At 37.8% G+C, this 16,342-nt stretch overlaps 1 protein-coding gene across 1 annotated transcript; it reads right to left on the bottom strand.

Moving 5' to 3' along the window:
- Positions 1-14,047: 14,047 nt before the first annotated feature.
- Positions 14,048-15,219, bottom strand: LOC122311010. Its single transcript, XM_043125344.1, has one exon. The coding sequence runs from the start codon at positions 15,063-15,065 to the stop codon at positions 14,274-14,276; it is 792 nt and encodes a 263-aa protein (XP_042981278.1). The 5' UTR covers positions 15,066-15,219; the 3' UTR covers positions 14,048-14,273.
- Positions 15,220-16,342: the final 1,123 nt, after the last annotated feature.

The following is a 16,342-nucleotide window of genomic DNA, read 5'->3' on the forward strand; positions in this document are numbered from 1 at the left end:
AATGATATTTAGCTGGAGACAGTGGTCAGGGTGCAATGACTTCTGAGCATTGTGGAATCTCTCAAAGGAAAATCAGTGTGATCTCTTCCATGTAGTGGGGGAAAATGACAAAGTGCCAGATGATTCTCTTGCATGCATTGATATGTGATTTGATGTCTTCATTCTTTCATTAACTACATCTTAACTTTGAAGAAGACATTTTAATGTGATTTTAATGTTTCTCTCCAATTTTGGCATGTCAAAAATTGAGTATTATTAGGAAGCTGCTATCATTTTTAGCAAGAAACGTAACTCGCACCTTGAAACAATTTTCAAGGTAATTTTTAAGATTCATGACCCTAAAAGACTCAAAACCTCTTACTGATAAAAATATATGTTTGTTGGCAATGTAAGTTCATCTAAATATGCCACCTGATTGTAATGCTAATGTTTTCTTTTTCTTTCTTTAGAAACAGCAGTTGGAGTTGAAAGGGTGAGAAATTCAAAAGATAGGCATTTTGTTGATTTGAAAAGCCATCCTCAAACAGCTTAGTAAAAGCATTCCAGGCCCTGAGAATAGTGTCCTGAAGGACGATTACACACTACAAGAAAAATTAGTTTTTCCGGCTAAATATGTTATCAGCGGGTAAAATTTGGTCTCAAATATACTGTTTTTCAATTTCAGAAAAAATCTTGCGTCAACATGAAAAAAATAGCCGGTAAAAATCATTATTTGCGGCGAGTTTAGTGCGCCGCAAATACTCTGGCCGCAAATAACCCCGTTGGCCATTCCAAGGTCGACTTAATAGTATTTTCGCTGTTATATGTTTTTGTTACAGCGATATTTTTTTACGTATTAAGGCGACTTTTAACTCGCCTTAATAACTCCTTCAGAAATCATTCCCCCTACCTTATTATTTTCCCACACTCGATGCATTTTCCCTCTCTTTCTCGCACTCTCTCTCTCTCTCTCTGGCTCTCAGGTTCTATAGGAGGGTTTATTTTCAGAATCCAGTGCCGCCGTCTTCTCGCCGGTGAGTTTGTCTTTACAACTTCTAGGCTCCGTTAATCTCTCTCTCACTCTCTATAACCTTCGCCGGTGAGTTGATTGTTTCTCACTTCCTTTTCCTTGTCGATCTCAACCGAAATTATGAAGATCTGGTAGGCCTAGTTTGTCTAGTTTTGTTACCCCTCGCTCTTTTCGTGGGAGTTCATATTGTTAAGTACAACATAAACATCGAGATATATCTATTATCATGTAAAATGCTATCCTAGATTTAAACCCGAGTCCCACTTAGCCATCCATTGTAATTTAGATATAACTTGAGCTTTTTTGGCACCAAAGAACTAAAATTAGAAGCGGATTTTGTTTCTGCAATTCCAAAAGTAGCCCAAAATCTTACTGAGCGGACAAAAATGAGCTCAGTCTCGACCTTCTGATTAGACAAAAATGGCTCGAGGAAGTCTACGACATAAGAAGCCTCTCAAGAAGATTATTCTGAAATTAGCTAGACTAGGCCGATACCTACTCTCTGGGTATGACTGCTACTGTAATGAATTATGGCCGACACCCTTGTAAGTTTGTAACAAGCTCTGCCGAAATAATGTAATTGTTTTTGTAATGCACAACAGGTGCTCGAGAATATTGCTTTGTGAAAGTTGTTAAGTTTATTTTGCATATATACACATTCTTGTACACAGAAAACTTCAATGAAAAATATACAAGTTTTTCTAGCCTCTTGCTTTCTCTACGTTGTTCAAGAAGTTCTTAATTTTGATAAAGTAAATTATTTATATTATATATTTTAATTTTATCCATAAATTTTGACAAACCATCTTTGGAGTATTGTAAATATGTTTAAGGTTAAATACAAAAAGATGTCCCTATAGTTGGTCTCAAGATTAAATTTCTAGGCCTCTAATTTTACTGCAATTCCTCCGGTTTTGTTGCTGATTCAGAGAATCAGAGCTGTGAGGCTATTTTTAAGGCAATACTCCTTTTCACATTCTGTTTCATTTGCTAGCCTTTGTTTTATATAACCAGCACATAGTACTCTAACTATTTAGATTATTTCAGATTAGATGAAGTTTGGCCTAGTAATGAGTGCTGGGAGTTGTAGATTGTTTGATCACGATGAACGTAATGTTAAATATTATAAGGTATTGAGATCAGAATTGCCTCTTTGTATACTAATTAGATTCAACAACTAAAATGTTCACAAGTATGAGTTTGTGCATGCCTTTTTATTAAGTGTAGTCAGCTAGTTGCAGGGATGTCGTTCACATAAACCTTTACAAGTATGAGTTTGCCATTAAAGCATGGATGTTGTTCGGTTCTTCATCTTTCCCCTTTGTTTTTATGCAGTTTGCTTTCTAGGTTTATTTGATGAATTATGGTACTTGCATGTGAACATGTGAAATTGACAAGGATAAAGCCCTAAAATTTACCTGTGAACACGGTGGCTGTTTTAAAATTAACATTTATTTCCTCTTGCTTCAAAAAACTTGGCATATATATGTATGCCTTGTGATATTCAATGGCTTTTTCCCAATTCTATTTATAGGCTTTTTTGAATGTTGCTTTAGTCTGTTTGTGGGCTATTGTTTTTTCTCAGGACTAATTCCCAATTCTGTTCATAGGCTATTGTTAATTCTTAGTGAAAGTATTATTAATACTAGATACAGTTATATTGTTTGCTTTGGGCTTGAGCTTTCACTTCCCTGTTCCTAAACTTTCACTCCCCTGTTTCTAAACTGCATTATATGGTTACTGCATTATATCAATGCATGAATAAACTGCATTATACAAACTGCATTATAAATACTGCATTATATCAATGCATTCCTAAACTGCATTATACAAACTGCATGAGCATCATGAATAAACTGCATTATACAAACTGCATTATATCAATTTTCAGTTGAAATAAACGGCAACCCAATCTTCAAATTCAATATTTATATGAAGTATGAACATACACTTATACAAACTACACCAATACTGACTTTTCTTGTAGTGACAATTGTGAAACTGATCTGACAGAGTCGCGAAGAATATATTAGCGTATGTGTGTCTATATATATATATATATATATATATTTATATAACAGCATCGAAATGCCAATAAAAGACATATCTGCACTTGCTAGTTTGTCTTAAACTTTGTCACTTTCAAAGTGATATCCTCATGACTATTTCTTTTTCTTTTGTGATCATGACAAAATAATAATCATACACCTTCTCAATTATGCATCTATTTAATGTATCGGCATCTCAAACTTAAACTTAAATCTATTTGCATGTGAGCTTCGAAGCAGCTGATCTAAAGATGCAAACATTTTGACACTATATATACGATCCTCAGAAGTTGGAGCGGATACAAAATGTCTTTTTATAATAAGATTTGTACCTCAAAATGTCATTTTCTTGTCATCCATGATCCATCCCTTGTAATGCGCGATGACTTTGTCTTTGCCTTAGTTTCAGGTTGAGTCTATATATATGTGTGCCCGAACGACGTGATGATCATGACCTTGCATTCAATGTATGAATTCCTCGTTAGATTAATTTGATAGCGTCTATTTGCTTTGGGGTAATGCTTTTGATGGAAGGGTAATGGGTTTTGCTTATAAAAGTTTTCTATGTATCATTTTAATTTGGACTACAGGTAATTGTGTTGAGGGAAAAATGAGCGTGTTGGCATATTCTTGTGAAAACCTGTGGAAAATGGTGTTGTAACAAGTGTTGTTGCGGAAGGATTGAAGTGGGCTTGAAGTGTGCTCATTATTGGTCAAAAGAAGCGACTTCGCTCGACCCTCGCTCGACAGAGCGCTCGAGCGAACTCAGGCAGATTCAACCGCTCGACCATCGCTCGACATACGGCTCGAGCGAACTCAGGCAGATTCAACCGCTCGACCCTCGCTCGACACTGAGCTCAAGCGAACCCAGGCAGAGTGTGTCGCTCGACCCTCGCTCGACACTGAGCTCGAGCGAACTCAGGCAGAGTCGACCGCTCGATACTCGCTCGACATGGCGCTCGAGCGAACTCAGGTAGATTTCGGCGCTCGACCTTCGCTCGACCCTTCGCTCGAGCCAATGTTCCAGATCACTTACAATGTAGGGTTTTGAACGCCTCATTTGATGGGAACTATAAATAGAACATGTTAGCTTCTGTTCTATGGGTGGAGAATCAGAGCAAAAACCCTAAGGGCCTCCAAGAACTTCTTAGAGCAACCTCTCCCCCATTTGGTTGATTCTCTCTTGGAAAAATATTACTCCATCATAACACATTCAAAATCAACTCTTATTTGAGTCCATTGAAGTGGACATTGCTGTTGGCCGGAAGAGTCCGGAGCTGCCGTTGATGCAGAGATCGAGAGGTTCTCGTGGGAAGCTATAGGAAGGTCGGAGTTCCGACACTACATGCGTGTAGAGATCGAGTGGGTCACTCGTGGTGTTGCAAGCCAAGTTTAGCTACTACAAAGGTTTTGTGAGTGTTCTAAATTGGTTGTAACAAACTAAAGTTTCTATAGTGGATTTGAGGTGGTGTCTTACACCCGGAGTGGTTTTAGATTTTGAAGAGGTTCTTCAAATGAGTTTCCACTCCGTGAACAAAATCATGTGTTGATTATTTGTGTTATTTGTTTCATTTATTATCTGCTTGTTTGATTAATTTTCAAAAGGCCATAAAAATTAGATTACACCTATTCACCCCCCTCTAGGTGTAGTGTTGTGTAGAACCGCTGCTTTTTCAATTGGTATCAGAGCGGGTTCACTCCGCTAGGATTTAGTTCCTGAGTGTGATCCTGCTGTAGTGGTTTAAATGGATAGGTCTCAATCACTCACATCTCCACCATTTTTTGATGGAAGTAACTATGCGTATTGGAAGGTTCGAATGAGAGCTTTCCTTAAGTCTGTGGATGAACGAGTGTGGACCTCTATAACAAAGGGATGGAAACAACCGGTTGTATTCATTGAGGGAGTCGAAACCCCCAAGGGTGTGGAAAATTACTCTAGGGATGAAGTCAACGAGTGTAGTTGGAATAGCAAAGGCCTAAATGCGATATTCATGGCCGTGTCCCAGGAGGAGTTCAAAAGAATCTCCATGTGTGAAAATTGCAAAGAGGCATGGGACATTCTTGAGGTTACCCATGAAGGTACCAAGGCTGTAAAAAATTCTAAACTTCAAATGCTGACCACCAACTTTGAAGAACTTAGGATGAAGGATGATGAAACTTTTGATGTCTTCTATAGCAAACTTAATGATATTGTCAATTCTCGTTTTAATTTAGGGGATAGAATTCCTGAGGACAGAATTGTGAGAAAAGTCCTTAGATCTCTTCCTGAGAGGTTTCGTCCCAAAGTCACTGCTATAGAAGAAAGCAAAGACTTGGACAACATGAGAGTTGAAGAGTTGGTGGGTTCCTTACAAACCTATGAACATACTCTTCCTATGGATAAGAAAAACAAGTCCATAGCCCTCAAAGCTATTAGAGAAGAGTCTGGTGAATCTTCTGACGAACTTGCCATGAGTGACAAGGAGATAGCATTTTATGCTAAAAAATTCAGGAAGATGTTTGCCCAGAAAAACCCAAGACAAGAAAAGAGAAGGTTCAAGGGTATCAATGGAGGTTCTAGTTCAGAAAACCGAGAAGGGAGGTATAAGAGAGAAACTAGAGCTGTCAATGACAATATTCAGTGCCATGAATGTCATGGTTTTGGTCACATTCGACTTGAGTGTGCAAATTACAAAAGGGCCAAAGAGAAAGCGAATGCTGCTTCCTTGACTGATAGTGAGTCTGAGTCAAGTGACTCACAAGAGAGTTCTCCCAGGAAGAAAAATTTCAACTACATGGCTTTCACTTCCTCTGTTGCAGGAAAAAGTCATAACAGTGAATCTGTGGTTGAAATTGAGAGTGTTTCTGAAAATGAATCCGGGGATGAAGATGACTTGCAGGAAATCTATGAGAAGTTGTACAAGGAATGTGTGAAATTGAGGAAACTCAATAAAGCACATATTGAGGAAATAGATTTATGCAAAAGAGAAAATGAAGGGCTTCAGAGCAAACTGAGAGAAGCCATTGGTCTAACAGATGAGTTGCAAAAGAGAAATGTGACTTTGGAAGATAAAGTGACAACTCATGAAAATGAGCTAACTTTGTTAAATACTAAGTTGCAAAAATTCTCCATTGGGACAAACCAGCTTGACAAAATCCTAGGTTTAGGAAAGTCATCTAGTGATAAAAGTGGTTTAGGCTATTTTGAAGAGAATCCTGATGCTCCTTCAAGCTCAAAAGCTTTCGGTAAAAATGTGAGAACCACAGTGTTTGTTCCTGAAATGACTGAGAAAAAGAAGGCTCATCCATCTGAAAAGGGCAAGAAGCCTGTGCAAGTGCAAAAGTCTGTTCCTCCTCCCAAAAGACAAGGAGCTCGCAACATGAGCCCCATATGTCATCATTGTGGGAAGCTAGGCCATATTAGACCAAACTGTTTTAAATTAATGAGTCATTTTGTGCATGCTCCTGCATTTGTTAATAGTAGAACTGCTTATCCTTCTGGAAGGGGTAAGAATTACATGAATGACTCTAAGAATGTCTCAACCTTCTTGAGACAAAGACCTCACAAAGCAAGCCCCGTGTGTCATCATTGTGGTAAGATTGGTCACATCCGACCAAACTGTTTTGAGCTTAAGAGGCACACCAAGAAAATTGAAAAGCCTTTCTCAAAGAAATGGATACCAAGGTGGATCATCCAAAAGGGAAAGACGCGAGCCACACATGGTTTTGGTGCTGTAGACTGACAGGCATGCATTACATACATTACATGCATTTTTGTTTTATTTTGTTGTTGTTTATTTTTCTTGTTTGTTGTTGTCTAGTTTATTTATCGTTGTTTGCTGCCCCTACATGCACTTCATGATTGGGCTATATGATAGTGGGGTTGTTAATTCTAAAATCTAAGTGCATGTGTCTTTTGAGATTTGTATCATATTTCTATATTTTACAAAGATTTGGAACATGAGTATCTCGTGTAATCTGTGACTGGCATCACACACTTCACTCCAAACTCGGTCAATTGACATTTCACCACTTGTGAGTTTATTGGGGAGGTAATCAAAAGTGGTAGGAAGCTCTATCTTCATACAGAATTGACCACGGGCTAGATGACCTCATCATGGTTCATTTGTGCAAAAATATGTATCTCAAAAGGAAAAGAAAAAGTGAAGTTGAAATAAAAAAAAATAAAAAAAAATAAAAAAAAAAAGGGAAAAGAAAAGGGAGGGTGAAAAACAGAATAAGTTTTCTGTTTTCTTGAACATACTGAGACAAGTATTTAAACAGAAAGATTCAGGTCCTAGCAGCATTAGGTTTGACTTTCTGTGTCTTGAATGAGCTTCCCAAGCACCTATGGTTTCATGTTCAGCCCAACCCCACTCACGCCTTACGGTTGAAATTTCTTGATTGAGCAAGGACCGTTTTAAACACGCACGTCTATATTACTTGTGATACTTTGTTTTAAACTGCGTATTGTATGGGAATATGATGCTTCTCTACATTTGATATGTACTCTTGGTGTGAAAATTGACATTCCCAGTATTTGTCTAAGTCATGTGAGTGTTGTGTGCCTCAAAACTGGGCAAAATGTGTTTTTCTGGAGGTCTCGCTCGACACTCGCTCGACCCCGCTCGAGCGAAAACCGCTCGACAGCCGCTCGAGGGTTTTAAGTTCGCTCGAGCGAATGCCTGGTATAAAAACCCAGCGCCGCTCGAGCCGCTCGAGCACAGTGGCCTCTTTCTCCCTCTCGTGCGATTTTCTTCCTCCTTTTCTCAAATTTCTTCGTTTAAACAAGTGTTTTCCTCCCGAAATCATCCTCAAACCAAGGTAAATCCTTTTCTTTCTTGTATTTTCGTGATTTGATGCTTTTATTTTAGGGTTTTCCGTGTGTTGTTATGCATTTGGGTTTCGGATTGGGTGTTTGAGAGTCTTTCTTCGATTGTTTTTCTTTTATCTTGTTTTATTGAGGCTATTGTATAGCCATTGTTGGGATTGGTTGTATTTAGGAGGTTTTTGAAACTCCCATGGGTCTATACCCGAGTTTCTCACTTGGATGCACTCCAAGTGTTCGATAAAATGTCTCAATGAAGTGTGTTTTTGGTTTTTCATCATGCATTGGCATAGCATTGCTCCCATATCTATTTCATGTCTATCCTAGGTTTGAGACATCGTTTAACTAGGATTGCATTATGTTTTGAAGGTGTTTTGGTTTAGAATTGGCATTGGTTTGCACATGGGTCATGCATGAGGTTTGGCATCGTTTAACATGAGTCATGCACATGGGTTGGCATTAGCTTGTAAATGGCTTGAGTTGTCATTGCACATGTGTCATGAATGTGGTTGGCATTAGCATGCATGTTGGTCTTTCACATGAGTAGGCATTAGCATGCATGTTGGTCTTTCACATGAGTAGGCATTAGCATGCATATGGCACACTTTGACCTAGGCAATTGTTATTGTTTTGAAAAATGAGGAGTGACATCGGGCATGCACCGAGTCTTGCATTGTTAGTTGGCATTGTTGCGTCAGCATGCATGCATTCATCACATCTTTGCATTGCCTTAGCCTTGTCTAACGTCGTTGACTCTGTCTACAGCTGAAACCATGTCTCGACGTGTTCGTCCTCGCCAAAACCCCCCTGCACCCGCTCAAGCCCAATTCCATAGTGCTCGAGCCCAAGAGTTATATTCTCAGAACTTCTCGCATCGTACTCCCATAGTCGAGCGTGAAGTGACATTAGGTGAGCTTACCGAGACTATAATTCCCCGTATTTTTGAGTCTCGTCAGTGGCAAGCATTGACCACTGGTCATCCCACTCCTTCTGTGGAGTTGGTTAGGGAGTTTTACTCCAATATTCATGACATATCTGTTGATGACTCATTTGAAGTCAGTCTCAGGAATGTTGTTTTCCGAGTCACTCCGGGCATAATAGCGACTCTGCTAAATGCCCCTCGTGAGCTCTATCCTAGGTTTCCCTACTCACGGACATCTCCTCCAAGTCCACAAGTCATTGCTACTTGTCTTTGTGGCCAACCTAGTAGTTGGGAAGGGACAACCCCTATTTCAACTGCTCGTTTTACCCCCGATCACCTCATTCTTAGTAGGATTGTTCTTACGAACTTAGATCCTACTGGTCATAATAGTGATGTGGGTCTTGACCGTGCCCGTCTGCTGTATGCCTTGATCAATGGTGTCTCCATTGATCTAGGAAGTCTTTTGTGTCGGGTTATTGTTGAGGCGTATCGGTCCTCCAAAACACGGACTGGTTTGCCCTTACCGTGTTTGATCACCCGAATAGCTCTCTCCCAATCTGTTGCTTTCCATCCTCAGGAGCCTAGGATTGCTCTTAAGGCTCCTATTGGTCGTAGGACGGTTCAGCTGAGTCGTGCTCACACAACTCCACAGCCTATCCGTGTTGAGCACCCTCCCGCTCCCTCCTCTCAGCCTTCGAGCTCTCGACCATCTTGTTCTCAGCCGTCTACCTCGGCCCCATCCAGCTCTCAGCCATCTTCCTCAGCCCCCGGTTCGTCGGAGCCCAGTCTTCAGCAGGTACTTGAGTATCTAACTCGCCTTGACGCCCGGTTCGACAGCCTTGAGGTGAAAGTTGACAACCTGCAACAACTTGTGACTCAACGCTTCAATGACATTGAGAGGCAGCTCAATGAGGATGATGAGGATACCGATGGTGATGATTGAGACCCTTGGCCTCTTGTGACAAAAAGGGGGAGATTGATTGTTGAGGGGGAGATATATATTGTTGAGGGGGAGTAGTACAGTATTAACTCAGGGGGAGTGTTACTTGCTCAGGGGGAGTGTTACTTGTACTAATTTTTTTTGTTTTGGGGGAACAGCAGCTTTTGGTTATATCTGTTGATTTATATCTCTTGTTAGCTGCTGATTGTTTGACTAATGTTTCTTGAACTCAATCTATGATTTGTTGTTTAATGAAATATTTCTCTTCTAAAACCTGTACTTGACATGAATTATGATTTGAGAATAGCAAATATGTTTTTGTGCATATGTGAATGGGTATGTTTAACCGTTTGCTAAGCGTGTGCAGAAATTTTTCAACATGTTCAAGAATATGGATCTAATTGGGTGTGCTAGGATTAGATCATATGTATAGGTTAGAGGTTTTGTCACAGAAATGCCAAAGGGGGAGATTGTTGAGGGAAAAATGAGCGTGTTGGCATATTCTTGTGAAAACCTGTGGAAAATGGTGTTGTAACAAGTGTTGTTGCGGAAGGATTGAAGTGGGCTTGAAGTGTGCTCATTATTGGTCAAAAGAAGCGACTTCGCTCGACCCTCGCTCGACAGAGCGCTCGAGCGAACTCAGGCAGATTCAACCGCTCGACCATCGCTCGACATACGGCTCGAGCGAACTCAGGCAGATTCAACCGCTCGACCATCGCTCGACATACAGCTCGAGCGAACTCAGGCAGATTCAACCACTCGACCCTCGCTCGACACTGAGCTCAAGCGAACCCAGGCAGAGTGTGTCGCTCGACCCTCGCTCGACACTGAGCTCGAGCGAACTCAGGCAGAGTCGACCGCTCGATACTCGCTCGACATGGCGCTCGAGCGAACTCAGGTAGATTTCGGCGCTCGACCTTCGCTCGACCCTTCGCTCGAGCCAATGTTCCAGATCACTTACAATGTAGGGTTTTGAACGCCTCATTTGATGGGAACTATAAATAGAACATGTTAGCTTCTGTTCTATGGGTGGAGAATCAGAGCAAAAACCCTAAGGGCCTCCAAGAACTTCTTAGAGCAACCTCTCCCCCATTTGGTTGATTCTCTCTTGGAAAAATATTACTCCATCATAACACATTCAAAATCAACTCTTATTTGAGTCCATTGAAGTGGACATTGCTGTTGGCCGGAAGAGTCCGGAGCTGCCGTTGATGCAGAGATCGAGAGGTTCTCGTGGGAAGCTATAGGAAGGTCGGAGTTCCGACACTACATGCGTGTAGAGATCGAGTGGGTCACTCGTGGTGTTGCAAGCCAAGTTTAGCTACTACAAAGGTTTTGTGAGTGTTCTAAATTGGTTGTAACAAACTAAAGTTTCTATAGTGGATTTGAGGTGGTGTCTTACACCCGGAGTGGTTTTAGATTTTGAAGAGGTTCTTCAAATGAGTTTCCACTCCGTGAACAAAATCATGTGTTGATTATTTGTGTTATTTGTTTCATTTATTATCTGCTTGTTTGATTAATTTTCAAAAGGCCATAAAAATTAGATTACACCTATTCACCCCCCTCTAGGTGTAGTGTTGTGTAGAACCGCTGCTTTTTCAAATTGTAATAAATAAATTAGATATAGAGGAAAATAAACAAAAGAATCACAAGTGTTTTAGACTTTTAAAATTTCAAATTATCTAAAATTTATCGACATGATATTTTACAATATTTATTCTTATTGAGCCACATCATCCAGTCATATAATATTAGTACTTATGATTTTACTTATAATTTTACGTTTAGGGTTCGTTTTATAAATTTTTAGAAAAATTTAATTTTTGAATTTCAAATTTTATAATCTTCAATATATCAATAAATGACACGTATAAATACAAATAATCAATTCTAATGTAAATAAAACTTATAAATACAAATACTGTTTTCCATTAAATAATCATGATCTTTTTAAAAATAATGACCTCTCATTTTTCGTCAAACGTGTTAAAAAATTAAAAGAAAAAGAAAAGCACAACAATGGAAGATTTGTCTCAACCATGTCCTGTTATTGAATAACTTAAATAAAGACTTTTACCTTATATAAAATAAATAATATAATAAATAATTTCTTAAAACAATTTGAAGTTTGTTTAGTGAATAAAGAAAACAAAAGAATGCATTGAACAGCAAGCAATTCTCCTTTGGGAACCCTTTCTCGCACTCAAAAAAAAAAAAAACTCACGATCTAATTTTCGTCAGAAGAGGAAGCCTCCTTCTCCCTCTCATTCCCTTCTTTCTCCTCTTTCTTCTCCATCTCATTCCCTTATTTCTTAGTTTATTTTTCTTCATTCAAGTTTGAAAAAATCAGATCTATAATTTTTCGACAACTTTCGAGAGACAAGCGAAGCACAAAAAGACTCTCAAGCCGCAAATCGTTTGAAGAATAATGGTTGTTTTGCAAAAATCATTGTGCATGGTCCTCACACACCTCTCACAACTGCACGTGGTCCTCACACACCTCGCACAACTGCACGTGGTCCTCAACTACCACATCTTCCAACCGCTCTTCTAACCACACGCGCCGGATCATTGGAAATGTCACTCCCAGATCTTTCAAACCTGACTTTTGTGGATGAAAAAAGACAAATTTGTTGCCTTCACACGTTGTCAAAGTCTACCGTAGTTGGTTCAAACTGTAATTCATCATTTTTCATTCTTGTTTTTCTTATTGTATAGTAAAACTAAAAAAAGAGTTAATCTCTTAGACAATTGTATCCATAAAGATTGAGTTTTCTCTTTCTATGAAGGGTGAGATTGAGTCTCTATTTAGACAGAGTGCTGTCTCTTAGACATTTATATATAGAGAGTATCAACAGCAGTAAAATTCAAATCAATCCAATAATATACTGGTAAAGCTCCAAATGATTGATATGGAGATATCTCTGCATGTATCTAGTCATAGATGTAAGTTTCTTTTAATAAATAAATAATGACATTTTCTTTTAAAAAAATAAAATAAAAAACAATGAAAACAGGAAGAACAAACTTTGGGGAGCGATGGGCGGCACAATATTCTCCATGTTTTGGCACTTTATCTTGGTCCAAGCAGGAGTGATCAACATAAGGAATTGACCGAAATATATATAAAACCACACCACAAAATGCACTCAATTTTATCATTTAAGAAACATAATTAAATGCTAATTATGGCCCAATGGCCAATCTTCCCGCCTTTATTTATTTATTTTTTTTTTAAGACACGCTCGGAATATTTTTATTATATAGTTGCTCGATGATGATAGGCATGTCACGAAGTTTTCACTTTGTCCCATAAAGCCTCAACCGTTTCATGTTACTTGTGGGTTTAATTATGCTTTACAACTTTATCCTTGCGTTAATTTCACCTAACGTACGGAGTCTTCAGCTTCTTTATTTTCTTTAAAAACAAAATCATATATATGGACCCCATTTTAATTCGATCATTAGCTCACATATATATTCTTTCCTTCGGTAGATCCACATCTTCATCTCTTTCTCTCATCTTCATTAATCCAACATGGTTCAAGAGGTGAATGAGTTGTACGTTCGAGATCGACCAATGGCCCAAATATTAGGTAGGTTTCATATAAATTTCCTCATTAATAATCATACATTGTGCTTAATTAATAACGAGTTCCATATGCTATTTATGAAAACTATTACACGCATGATGTAGCATTATTTGCAGTAAAAGAGTCCATGATTAATCATATCTACACAAAAGTTTATTTATTATAATTTTAAAAAGATATATAATATTTACAGTTTTAAGATATATAAGTCTTGTATATATTTTTAAAAATAATTATAAATAAATTTTTTTGTGTATTCACTCTTATTTATAGCGGAAAAATATCTTATACAAGACAGTGAAACTAATATGTAAAAAAATATATTAGTATAATTAAATGAATAAATATATTAATTTATAGATATAATTGTTTTTGTTTATCCCAAAAGATGTACAAAGGTATGTGGGGATGCCTATCTCATTGTACGTATGACCCACCGAAATGGTGTTACCATACCATCTATCATTTATATATTTATATATATGTGTGTGTGCGTGGAGAAGGACATTTGAAAGCTCGATGACGTTGGAAACAATGAAACGCATGAATCAGTCTCTAGAGGATTCGAACCACCTACACGCCATTTTATACTTTCCAATCAAATTATTAGCTTATATTTTTTTTAAAAAAAATTTATATTTATTTATTTTTTAAGTTAATTATTTTTACAAACTCAACTATCAATTTTGTTGTTAAAAATTTGATCATTATCCAAAAACTTTAAGATTATCAATGAACGTTAATATTGATTAAACCTTTAATCCTTCGTGATTCTATCACAAGTTAAACAAAGTCGACGTACAAAGATTTAGGAAGGTAATATTTGCGACAGTTTACACATATGTAACCATTTAATTCAATGAAAAACTAATTTAAATTCTGGAATTATAATGAGAAAAAATCCAAAAAAAAAGGCAAAGGTCAAAAGCAGCAGTACTGAAAATCGGCCAATGATCAGGATGAGGGGATGACCTTCTTTTTCCGGAACACAATCTCGGTGTCCAATCCGAAGCCGTCAACTTTCCGAGTGTGAACAACCTCCGACCTATTGAACAACTCCACCAACGGTGTCACGCTGTACAGATCGTTGGCCGAGTACTTATCCGATCGTCTAGACAACGCCACGTGCAATACGCACACCCCGCCGGGCTTCAACGTCCGTTCGATCTCGCCAACGAACTTGTGGGGGTACAACGCGTGATCGAACACGTTGGAGAACTCGAAGTCGAAGGTCTCGTTGTCGAAGGGTTGGTTGTGAAAGTCACCTCCGATTACCAGCGGAGGACTCGGCACCAAGTCGATTCCCACCGAGTCCGATACGCCGATACGCCTCAGGGCTTCCACTTCCTGTCCAACTCGGGCCCCGATACAGAGCGCTTTGGACTCGTTGGACAGAAGCTTCTTTCGCTTTAAATCCTGGAAGAACCCGCCGAAGACTTGGATTTTCCGATCCCAGTCGCGGGTTTTCCATAGTTCTCTGAGTTTAGGGTTGAGGGTCTTACCGAGCTGGAGCTGTATGTATGACTCGTAGGAGGCATATCCCGGTCTGATTTTGAGGTCTCCGGAACCGTAAATATTATTTTCCTGCGGTGGGTCACCGGTGGGGGGCTGGTGGCGTTTGGGTTGAAGAGAGTATAAGAGCAGAATACACGGAAGACATAGAAGAAGAAAGAGAAGGAAGTATTTGCTGAGTGGCGATGGTTTTGTCTGTGCGGTTGTTTTCATGCCTGCATGAAAAATCTTCATCAAAGCTTCTCAGTATCTCTCTCTGCAACTCTCGCCAATGGTTGACAGTGTTTGTTGCATGAGAAAAAAAAAAAGTGTCGTGTTGGAAAGGGCAAGAATAGAAAGGAAAAATATTGAGGGAATTGTGATGAGGATGGACGCCTCTACTAATGAGGAAGTTCCATGTGGTAGGTGGAGTTCATATGCGTTAGTCGAGGTGGCATTGTTTTGTAACTTGAAAAAAAAAAAATCTTAGTTTAATCGGTTATACAGATTTTTAATGATTTTTTATTTACTTAATTAACATAAAAATTATAATAATTGAAGGAAAAACTATCTATACTTGAAATTTTACTCACATAAACATAATGCTAATGTGTAAGTTACTGATATCATGACGATTTTGAAATTCTTAATTCAAAATTTAAATTAAAAAAGAAAAATACTATCTATACTCACAATTTTACTTATGCAAGTACAACTATTAAAAATTATAAAAAATTTTAAAATTGAAATTTGAAATTCAAATTAAAAGAAAAATTTATAAGAATTGTTTTATTTTCAAATCAATATATAAAATGCATATCATTTGCATCACTTAAATTGTAAGATTTAATTTATAATATTTAATTTTTTAAAATTTTCTTCTAAATCAAATTATACTATATAAATACTTTATTTTTAAAAAAAAAAACTAATTTTTTTGAGATTAATCTATACAAAAGAGATTCAATACAATTAGGAGTATCTTCCAAATGAATGATAACATCAGAAATAGCGAAAGCGTTCTTACCTAGAGCATGAGCTACTTTGTTGGCATTCCTCTTAACATGATCATTAACAAACCAACTAACAATTTTTGAGAGCATGTTAATTGTTTATATAAGTAATGAACATCCCGGCCCCTTGCTCTTCCAGCCATCTCCTATGCCATTGATTGTCTTTACAACTTGTAATGCATCACGACCTTTCAAAGTCCTAGCTTGTTGCCAAATATGTAAACATTTTATTATGTGTTATTTCTACCAGCTTATAAATAGAATATTTCAAGATAAAGTTAACATAATAAAAAATCTCATGATCTCGCTACGTGTACATATATATATATATATGTATATATGTTATTATGGCTTTATTTGAACTAATAATTGAGATCTCTAAAAATAAGAAATAAAAAGATAAATGTATTGATGAAACTACGTGGAAAACGAAAGTACATAAATATATATATATATATATATTAGCTTTGCTATATGTATTTAATTTTGCATACTTTTTATGTATTCTACTATGTAATT

The sequence above is a fragment of the Carya illinoinensis genome, chromosome 5 (assembly GCF_018687715.1).
Source record: "Carya illinoinensis cultivar Pawnee chromosome 5, C.illinoinensisPawnee_v1, whole genome shotgun sequence".
Lineage (NCBI taxonomy): Eukaryota > Viridiplantae > Streptophyta > Magnoliopsida > Fagales > Juglandaceae > Carya > Carya illinoinensis.